Source organism: Otolemur garnettii, unplaced genomic scaffold (genome assembly GCF_000181295.1).
Source record: "Otolemur garnettii isolate 467f Iridium unplaced genomic scaffold, OtoGar3 scaffold00218, whole genome shotgun sequence".
Lineage (NCBI taxonomy): Eukaryota > Metazoa > Chordata > Mammalia > Primates > Galagidae > Otolemur > Otolemur garnettii.
In genome coordinates this window covers 518,225-527,993 of record NW_003852613.1, presented here as the reverse complement: position 1 = coordinate 527,993, position 9,769 = coordinate 518,225, and the positions used below count along the sequence as shown (strand labels likewise).

Below are 9,769 nucleotides of genomic sequence, written 5' to 3'. Positions count from 1 at the left end.
ACTCCTGGGCTCAAGTGAGTCTCCTGTCTCTGCCTCCCAAGTAGCTGGGACCACAGGCGCCTGCCACAACGCCTGGCTATTTTTTTTTTTTTTTTTGGTTGCAGCCATCATTGTTGTCTGGTGAGCCCGGGCTGGATTCGAACCTGCCACCTTAGGTGTATGTGGCTGGTGCCCTAGCCACTTGAGCCACAGGTGCCGCCGGCTCAACTAATATTAAAGAACCATTCTTAATTATCTCAAATGTAACAATGACATTGTGATTATATTAGAAAATCATGGGGTTTTTTTAAATTAAGGTGCACACTATTCAGAGGTAAACTGATATCTGACATTTCCCTTTAAATACTCCAGAAAAAAGCAAAGGGGAGGAGAACGGAGAGTGAAACACACCTACCATAGGTATGGTTGCCGAGGCTGGTGACAGGCAGTTGGGTGTTTACTGTCATCTCTAGTTTTCTGTATGCTTACTTTCACAATAAAAACTTTTTTTTCTACAGAAAGAGCCAAGCATAGGGCCACAGACAAGTGGGTCCTGAGCCAGCCACTGCCTGCAGTTCCTCACCCACAACTCCAAACTCCACTCTCCCTGTAAGGGTGGCCACAAGGGCTCTCTGGCTCAGAGGTGACCCAAATTGCTCAGGATCACGCAGCCAAGAAGCAGCGACCCTTAAGTCAATCTTGTAACCAGCTAATCCAGGTAGGAGCAGCCTGCCCAGGCCCCTTTCCTCCTCTGGATAAAACCTAATCCAAGATGGCAAATCCAACTGGGAGAGTTGGCCACCTAAAATGGACCTGAGTCAGTCCCTCGGCCCTTGGCCTGGATGCCCTTGGCTCAGACCAGCATGAGCAGAGCCCCAGTCTCACCCCGGGAGTAGAGGTGTACGCGCTGGATCCCCCGCTTCAGCTGCTCCAGGCGCTGGTGCATCTCCAGAGCGCCCATGCCGTTGCAATGGTTCAGTTCCCCCTGGACAGCAGTGAAGAACTTCGCCTGCAACAACAGTGGAAGAGGCCGGGCAGGAGGAAGCCCGAGGAGTAAGACGCCTGCTCATTCCCTTAGACTTAAGGGGGAAAGACTTAGACTTCCAGGCGCTCCACGGCGCCCTCCCCCCACCTGCCCCCAAATCTCCAAACTGCAGAGTCCTGCAGCCGCACCCAGAGGAAGGAGAGGAGTCCGCGCTGTTCGAGTTCCGTCTGCTTGCCCTTGCGCACCACCCTCTCCGCCAGCGCCGGGTTACGATCGAGGCTGCGGAAGAGGCGACGCAGAGCGCGCTCCGTGTAGGTCGCCGCCTGCCTCTCGAAGTCCTCCTCGGAGATGAGCTGGCAGAAGGTCACACTCTGGGGGAACTCGCTGTCGAACTCGTCTAGGACCTCCATCCAGAGGAGCTGCTGGCGGGCCCGGGCTGCCTGGGGGAGGGGCGGCCGTCGGGGTAGGGCTCCCAGGGTCCGAGCGCACCGACCCCCACCCGCCCGGGGGCCAGGAGGGAGGGCTGCTCCGGAGGGCCAGGGCTGGGGGTCACCAAGGGTGGCTGGGAGCCTCAGGGACATACCAGTCTCTTCCCCCACAGCCGCAATGCAAACGCCGGCTGCCGCGCCCACTGCAGCGGCCAGTCCAGCCAATCGGCGCCGAGGCCGGGGGCGGAGCCCGTCCCCGCCACGGCCGCACGTGACAATGCCCCTCCCGCTCAGAGCATGCGCCATGGGGACTTCGAGGGGGAGGACCTGGCTACACTTACGACTCTGAGGACCACCTGGTCTTTGATCCCCGAGGGGCTGCGGCCACTCAGAGGGCTTGGCCAGTGCCCGAAGTCTTTCTTCCAGCTTCTTTGCGTGTTTTGTTTAGTTTTTGTGGGTTGGGTTTTTTTTTGCGACGTCGCCTTGGCTAGTCTACAGTGGCGCGATCATCGCTTCCAACTTTATTTATTTTTATCTTTTTTTCCCCCTTAAGTCTAAAGTCTTTCTGGAGCATACACCTTCTTTTAAGGCTCCCCAACCTTCCGCTGGCCTCCACTCCCCTCCCACGGAGCATCCCTGGCTTCAAGCCTTACTGCCTACCCATCCAGGGCTTCTTCACACAGCTCCTAAGTCCTCTAGTCCCTCCACCTCTGTCCTTTCTCTCCTTCCCTAGCTCGCTACTCACCATTGCCTCTTCACCTCCGTCTCTGTCCCCTCCTCAGTGTCCTTTTCCTCCTGCCCTCGGATGCATTTCTGAAGATCCCGTGGTCCTCATACCATCTGGGACCATCTCACCCATTCTTCAGTCCTGATGACAACCCAGAACTGACTGGACAAACTCAAAGCTGCCTCTCAGATGTTCACTGGGGACGATTTGGGGGCATCTCATGGTGAACACATGCAGATTCACACAGCTTCTTCCCCCTGAATGCAGCTTATCACCCCACTCTAGTTGGTCAGCAGCTGACCCTCCCATCCAGCCCAGCCACTACCGAGGGGTTGCACCCTGCACTGCTTCCTCCCTATCCCTCAACATCCCCCACCTGAGAAGCCCAGAAGATTTTTCACCTCCTACTGCCAAGCACCAGCCCTCTAGACCAAGCTCTCCCTGACATAGGAGGTGGCATACACTTCCTTCTGCTTGGAGGCCACAGAGCAAGGTGGGGACAACAGGTCTGTCCTGTGCATCTTCCCTAGGGGTACAGGCAGACACTCAAGTCAGATACCCGTGTTCAAAATCTCCATTCTGCTTCCTGTTCCCTGGGTGACTTACAAAATGAAACTCTAAAATTTGTAGGATGTACCTTTTTTCAAACAGGTCAACTACCCTTTGAGGGTCAAACATCCCTCCTTGCCCTCCCATCATGTTAATAACTGTGCTTCACACTTGATAGGTTTATTTGTGTTTTTAATTTGTTTTTAATTTTTGGGGGGGTCAGAGTCCCACTTTGTCACCCTCAGTAGAGTGCCATGGCATCACAACTCACAGCAACCTCAAACTCTTGGGCTTAAGTGATGCTCGTTGCAGCCTCCGGAGTAGCTGGGAATACAGGTGCCCACCACAATACCTGGCTATTTTTGTTTGTTTGTTTTAGCAGGCCTCGGCCAGGTTCGAACCCACCAGCTCTGGTGCATGTGGCCAGTGCCCTAACCACTGAGCTATGGACTCCCAGCCTATTTGTGTTTTTTAAAAGTGTACTTGCACATAGTCCAGCAGGTTCAAAAGCGGGGGGGGGGGGGTGTACTGGGCCCCTTCTCTGATTCAGGTACTGATGAGAGAGGAAAAGGAGGAGGAGGGGGAGGGACAGAGAGAAAATGACAGTAGTTTCTGCCCTCAGGGGTTCTCAATCTAATGGGGCCTTCAGTCACAGGTTGAACATTTTTATCTAATAGGACCTGCTGGAGGAACATTCAATGCCATGGAGCCCAGGAAAGGCTTTCCCCAGGAGGAAACAATGGAGCAGAGCCAGAATTCACAAGAGCAGGAGTCAGCTGCATGGGCTCTCTGGCCAGTGAATAAAGAACCACACAGGATTGGCCACCTCCAACCCTGGCCCCTAGAGCCCAAAGGAAGGGAGATGAGCCAGGTGACTCTGGGATCAAGGAAACCTAAGGGGTCAGGTCTAGGAGTCAGAGGAACACAAGTCATTGCCCCTCGGCTCCCCCATCGGTGCCAGGGCTTCTACCTCCAGGGTGGGAATGAGTAAGTATCCCAATGTGTCCAGCCAGGGGTGAGGGGTACTCCTGAAAGACCATCTGGAAACTTGGACCATCTGTCAAGGTGACAGGTTTGAATGACTGTCACTGGGCACATAGACACATTTGTGTTGTGTCAGGCCCAGATGAGTAGAGGTGGCCCTACAAGTCTGGGGTCCAGCTTGAAAGTTCAGCTCCAACACCACCCCTCACCCCCTCCCCACATTCCAGATAGGGCAGGCACGTCTGACACCTTACAATCCCTCCTATAGGCACAGGACATACCTCTGTAAGAGACAACCTGGCATGGTTGATGGGCATCACCTGCAGTCTTTTTTTTTTTTTTTAATTGAGACAGTCTCGCTTTGTTGCCCTCAGTAGAGTGCTGTGACTCACAGCTCACAGCAACCTCAGACTCCTGGGCTTAAGCAATTCTCTTGCCTCAGCCTCCCTAGTAGCTGGGACTACAGGCACCCACTATAACACCTGGCTACTTTTTTTTAGAGGCAGAGTCTCACTCTAGCTCAGGCTGGTTTCAAACTCCTGAGCTCAGGCGATCTGCCAGCCCTGGCCTTCCAGAGTGCTGGGATTTCAGGCGTGAGCCACCACGCCTGGCCCACTTGCAGTCTTCCTATCCCAAGTCCACCCAACCATCCCAGATATTGCTGCTCCAGCTGAGCCCAGAGGTGACTGATGGCCTGGTGGGAAAGCTGCATCCCAGAAGGTCTGTGCTACCTACCTCCCTAACTCCCACCCAGAGGAACATTCTCCCCAGAGCTCTCTAGACAGACCCTGGCCCTCTTTAAATCTTTAAGGAGGGCTGGGTCCAAGCAAAGCCTGGAAAGACCCTCCATGCGAAGTTGTTGGCCTCTGTTTCTCCATGAGGCCCTGACCAGTTCTGGATTCCTCAGTGTTGCCCCAAGGAGCCAATGTGGAAAGACCTCCAAATCAGAGCTTTTCTGAATTTAGGGACTCTGCTCCTATCCCTACCCAGCCATGACCAAGATGGAATGCTCAGGGGACAACCACCCAGCTCTGCACCCCCTGAGCCTCTGATAGAGGGTCTGGTCCAGCTCTGTACAGTGCCTAAATGGTCCAACACTTACCCTCTTGGCACTTCAACTTTCTCAGCTGGGAAGTGAAGTAAGGCAGCAAACCCCCTTCCAGCCAAGTGGACCTGACCGATGCCCTTTCATCATTGCACTGCTTCCCAGTGGCCCACAGTAGTGCAACAGGGAAAGAGTGTCGGGCAGGCCTGCCAGTGCCTCCCTCCTGGTGGTTGGTGGTGATCTGAGACCTGGAATGCAGGCCTCTGCCTGGGGGAAGGGTGCCCTCTGACCCCAGAGGCCCAGGCCTGGCTAGAATCTCAAGTTTCCATGGAGAAGGGAGTGAACTGGACAGGGGGGTGGGGAGGGCCTGCAGGCCCAGGGGGCCTCAGCCTGGGGAGTGGGAGGTGAGGGTTATGGGGGAGGGAGGTCCCCAAGGCTAGTCCCAGATGCTTTGACAATATCATTGCACTGCTTCTCAGAGCACAGTAGTGCAACCTCGTCAGAGCACCTGTGACAAGCAGGAGGGTAGCCTACCGACCCCATTACACACACAACGGGAAGCTCCAGCACGGATGGGTGGGTGGGGCCAGACCTTCAATTCAGTACATGGGAGCAGAAAAGGGGATCCCAGTGGAACTGCGGTTCTCGAAGTCCTCAGAACCTCATGGCACTCAGGCCTTTGCTAGCACGCTCCGGATTGCCTTACAGGAGAAACCTTAGACTGAAGGGTAGTTCCAACCCCACAACAGGAGCTGAGGGGCAGACGTGGGAGAGAGCGCCCACACAAAGGAGAGGGCCCGCGCTCACCCTCAGTCCAAAGCCCGCTAGCTCCCAGAGTCAGGTGGGTACAGCCCGACGACCCTGCGCCCTGAGTCAGCCCGCGGCTCCGAGAGAAGAAAGGCCGCCCCACCCCGGGACAACGCGCCTCTTCTCGCTCGGGGCCCCATCCCTGGCTCCTGCGCCCCCCACATAGCCTCCTTGTTCTGTCCTAATAGACTCTTCTGCCCGGAGGCCCAAAGTGGAACAGAAGAATGGGGGGGTTCCGCACTCTTCTGGAGTTCCTTGCCCAGAGAGGGCTCCCGGGGTCTCGGCAGCGCCCCTCCGTACGTCCCGCAATGTAGGGCCATCCTAGTCACACACCCTACCCCAGACCCAGCTACTCACGCAGACTGACACCCCTTTCGCCCAGGATCCGGGCAACCCACCTAAGGTCAGTGAGAGGGGAGTCCTCGCCATCGTCCGAGCTGGTGGTCAGCATCCAGACGACCCCGCACCTCGTGGGGCCCCCTCGCTAGCCGGCTCCATCTTTAACCCACTGACAGTCTGAGGAGCTGGCCCCGGGCTCCTTAGCATAGAGCCGCGCTCATTGGCCGACGCTGGCGCGGGGGTGGCACCTCTCGCACGCCTATTGGCTAAGGCTGGAGCGATTTCAAAATAGCCTCCCGGCGCCGATTGGCCCGGCGCCGGCTGAGGTTCCGCCTCAGTGGTTTTAACAATGAGTTCTAGGAACACTTTCTCCCCATTCATAACTTATCAAAAGGAACTTTGCCCGCCTTTTCTCAGCTCCAATCTCTGCGAGTTTCTAGCAGCACACCCGAGAGCTCTAGGAAGCCCGGTGGGGGGCGCCGGGCCGCGGCTGAGCCCACCACGGATGGGGCTGCGAACCTCGGAAAATGCACGAACTCCCAACCAGGAGTGCGGTTGAAAGTAGCCACAGACTGCTTTGTTTTGCGTGCTGACATCGCTCCACTGAGCCTCCCGGATAGGCTATTTGGGAGTGGTAGGTTTCGGTGTTGGGGTAGCCCCCACTGCCCAAACAAACCCACCGCATCGCTCGACTGGACCCAAGTAGGGCTGGGCTGCTATGGCCCAGTCCTGGGGCCCAAGGAGTCTTGCAGATCCGTGAGAAGTACGGGGAAGGCGTTGCTTGGGTCTTTGATTGCGATCTGCTTTGTGGATAAGCATTCATAAGTGCCTAGCCTGGGCTGATGACCAGGGATGATATTCATTAACTGCGCCTGGTACAGTTCGTGGGGGCAAGGGGAAGGGAAGGTAGACAACGGTGCATCTGCTCCCGCTCTTGTTTTATTCTCAGTCCAATGGCCAAGGGCAAATGTTTTTGAGGCAGCAGAGCTGGTTTGGAACCTTTCTGAACCTCTCTTGCCTTCCTTGCAAAACTGAGATGATAATCTAACCAGCTTCATAGGATTATTGCCAAGAGCAAATGAGATGCTGTGTAAATCATTGGCCCGTCCCCTTGTGCTTTGTAAGTGCTCAGTAAAAGAGTTCTGCTGCTGCACTTTTAATTTTTGTTCTTGTCTTGCATTCTGCTTAGAGCCATCTGACCTGCTCCAATAGCTAGAGCTTTTGCTTGCTCAGGAATTCCTACATGCTCTCAATCAACACTCCTCACCTCACTGCTTACCTATGTATGTGGTGGGGAGTCATAGATAAAAGCAGGAGAGAGCTCTTAAAGCCCAGGAGTGCACCTTGGATTCACAACTGTAGTCCATGCTGTTGGTGCCCACCCATACTCCCTCGACACTCGCCTCTACAGCCAGCACCTGCAGCTCCACCTGGGAGCCTTATCTGGCTGCTGCAGCCCCTTGCCCAAAGTACAGGGCAAGTGTGAGCTGCTACAGAGTAATTCCCTCACCCACCCAGCAGCTCTCAACCTTAAAAGGAAAATACTTTGGAGGTAAGAATCTCCCACCCTCTTTCTTGCCCCTCAGGTGGGATAACTTTAATGTGTGTTCTGCACTGGGCCCCAGAAATCCCCAATGAGACTGAGCTCCAGTAAGGGGTTCTGACCATATTACTCCAAACTTCTTCCAGCCAGTTGCCACCCCAGCCTCTCCTTCGGCCTTTTGCTCTCCTTTAAGGAAGCAGCACACTTAGCCCCAGTAGTAGCTCCCTTAAGCTCCTCTGTCCTAGGCAGCCCCCACCTCAGCTGATTTAGGAAGTCCATAAGGCTGTAATCACTGCCATTACCTCTAGAGGTCACCCACACACCAGCAAAGTTATCTTCAGTTAATAGGGCCCATCCTATTTCTTCGGTTTCTACCTTCAAGTTCCAATACTCTGCCTGCCCAAATTGGGTCTCCTCTTCCAGGAAGCCTTCTCAGGCCTCTGCAGGTAACAAGTCTTTGTGGTTGCCTTCCCTTGTGATACATTTTATTTTATTTATTTTTTCAAGAGTCTCACTTTGTCGCCCACATTAGAGTGCCTAGTAGCTGGTACTACAGGTGCCCACCACAACACCTGGCTATTTTTAAAGACAGGGTCTGTCTCACTATGACTCACTCAGGCTGGTCTCCAACTCCTGAGCTCAGGCAATCCACCTGCCTCAGCCTCCCAAAGAACCAGAATTACAAGCATGATCCACTGTGCCCAGCTCTTGTGATATATTTTAAAATTCTGGGCTTGGCGCCTGTGGCTCAAGTGGCTAAGGCGCCAGCCACATATACCTAAAATGGCGGGTTTTAATCCAGCCCGGGCCCACCAAACAATGATGGCTGCAACCAAAAAAATAGCCGGGCGTTGTGGCAGACACCTGTGTTCCTAGCTACTTGGGAGGCTGAGGCAGGAGACTCGCTTGAGCCCAGGAGTTGGAGGTTGTTGTGGTGATGCCACAGCACTCTACCCAGGGGGACAGCTCCGTCTCAAAAAAAAAAAAAAAAAAAAATCTGTTGTCTCTTTGAGACCTTGTAAGGTCTTGATGGGGGCCTGAGATGCCACATGGCTGGGCTGCCACTTGCACCAAAAGTGAGGGAATCCTTGATACTAATTTCCATCTTATAGGCAGAGTCTTTGCTTGGTCCTTGGTCAAAAACAGGTGTTAATACTGTCATACAGGGGTAGACAGGGTGGCTCATGCCTGTAATCCTAGCACTCTGGGAGACCGAAGTGGGTGGATTGCCTGAGCTCACAAATAGGAGACTAGCCTGAGTAAGAGTAAGACCCTGTCTGTAAAAAATAGCCAGGTGTTGTAGGTGGCACCTGTAGTCTAAGCTACTCAGGAGGCTAAGAGTTTGAGGTTGCTGTGAGCTATGATGCCATAGCACTCTACTGAGGGCAACAAAGTGAGACTCTATCTCAAAAAAAAAAAAAATTAAAAAGTCTGTCACACAAGTTGGGCATGGTAGTTCATACCTACAATGATAGCACTGTGGGAGGCCAAGGTAAGAGGATTGATCACTTTAGCTCAGGAGTTCTAAATAAGCCTGAGCAAGAGGGAGACCCCATTTCTACTAAATATAGACAAATTAGCCAGGCATGGCAGGTGCCTGTAGTCCCAGCTACTTAAGAGGCTGAAGCAGGAGTACCACTTGAGCCCAGGAGTTGGAGGTTGATAATGCCACTGTACTCTACCTGGGACAACAGAGCAAGACTCTGTCTCAAAAAAAATAGACTGTCACACAACTGACAAGAGAGTGGGATCCTCACATCAAGAGATGAGGGTGCTGGCTCGGCACCCATAGCTCAATGGTTAGGGTGCTGGCCACATCCACCAGGGCTGGTGGGTTCAAACCCAGCCAGGGCCTGCTAAACAACAATGACAACAAAAACAAAAAAATAGCTGAGCATTGTGGCGGGCACCTATAGTTCCAGCTACTTAGGAGGCTGAGGCAAGAAAATCGCTAAAGCCCAAGAGTTTGAGGTGCTATGAGCTGTGACGCCACTCAGCAAGGTGTCACGGCACTCTACCAAGAGTGACATAGTGAGACTCTGTCTCAAAAAAAAGAAAAAGAGATGAGGGGGCTGCTTCATCCTGGCTAGCAGTAGGGAGTGGGGGTCCAATCCTGCCTGGGGGCCCAGCCTTGGCCCTTAGTAAGAAAGTTTATGAAACTCAAGATCTGGGGAGCTGGGGTCACTTATTAGCAGACCACTTCTGGGTAGACAGGGGCTGTGCTTGCCCAAGGTAGCATTAGAGTCCATGGAAGAGCATGAGGAAGGTGAGGAGAAGATCAGCATTCAGGCTGGGCTGCAGACAGAGGATTTGCACTGAGGAAGAGATAGAGGTCTACGATAGCTGGCACCTACTGGTCACCCCCCAGTTCAGAGCAAAGCAA

The 9,769-nt window shown here is 53.9% G+C and overlaps 2 protein-coding genes across 2 annotated transcripts in view; both read right to left on the bottom strand.

The window, feature by feature from the left end:
• The window catches only part of LOC105888185 (BUB3-interacting and GLEBS motif-containing protein ZNF207-like), a 19,065-nt gene extending 17,955 nt beyond the window's left edge, over nucleotides 1–1,110 (bottom strand). Inside the window, exon 1 of the mRNA XM_023508033.1 lies at nucleotides 865–1,110. Coding sequence (XP_023363801.1) covers nucleotides 865–940 — 76 coding nt within the window. The 5' untranslated portion in view covers nucleotides 941–1,110. The remainder of the gene's footprint in view (nucleotides 1–864) is intronic.
• Nucleotides 1,075–1,567, bottom strand: LOC111722140. The gene is made up of 2 exons (XM_023508022.1): nucleotides 1,548–1,567; nucleotides 1,075–1,404 (listed from the first exon to the last, which is right to left on the bottom strand). Exon 2 carries the CDS (start codon nucleotides 1,372–1,374, stop codon nucleotides 1,075–1,077), a length of 300 nt encoding a protein of 99 aa, XP_023363790.1. The 5' UTR covers nucleotides 1,375–1,404; nucleotides 1,548–1,567.
• Between the last annotated feature and the right edge of the window lie 8,202 nt (nucleotides 1,568–9,769).

Excerpts from the sequence above, each read along its gene's own strand:
- LOC111722140 (XM_023508022.1), bottom strand. The coding sequence starts at position 1,374 with ATGGAGGTCCTAGACGAGTTCGACAGCGAGTTCCCCCAGAGTGTGACC.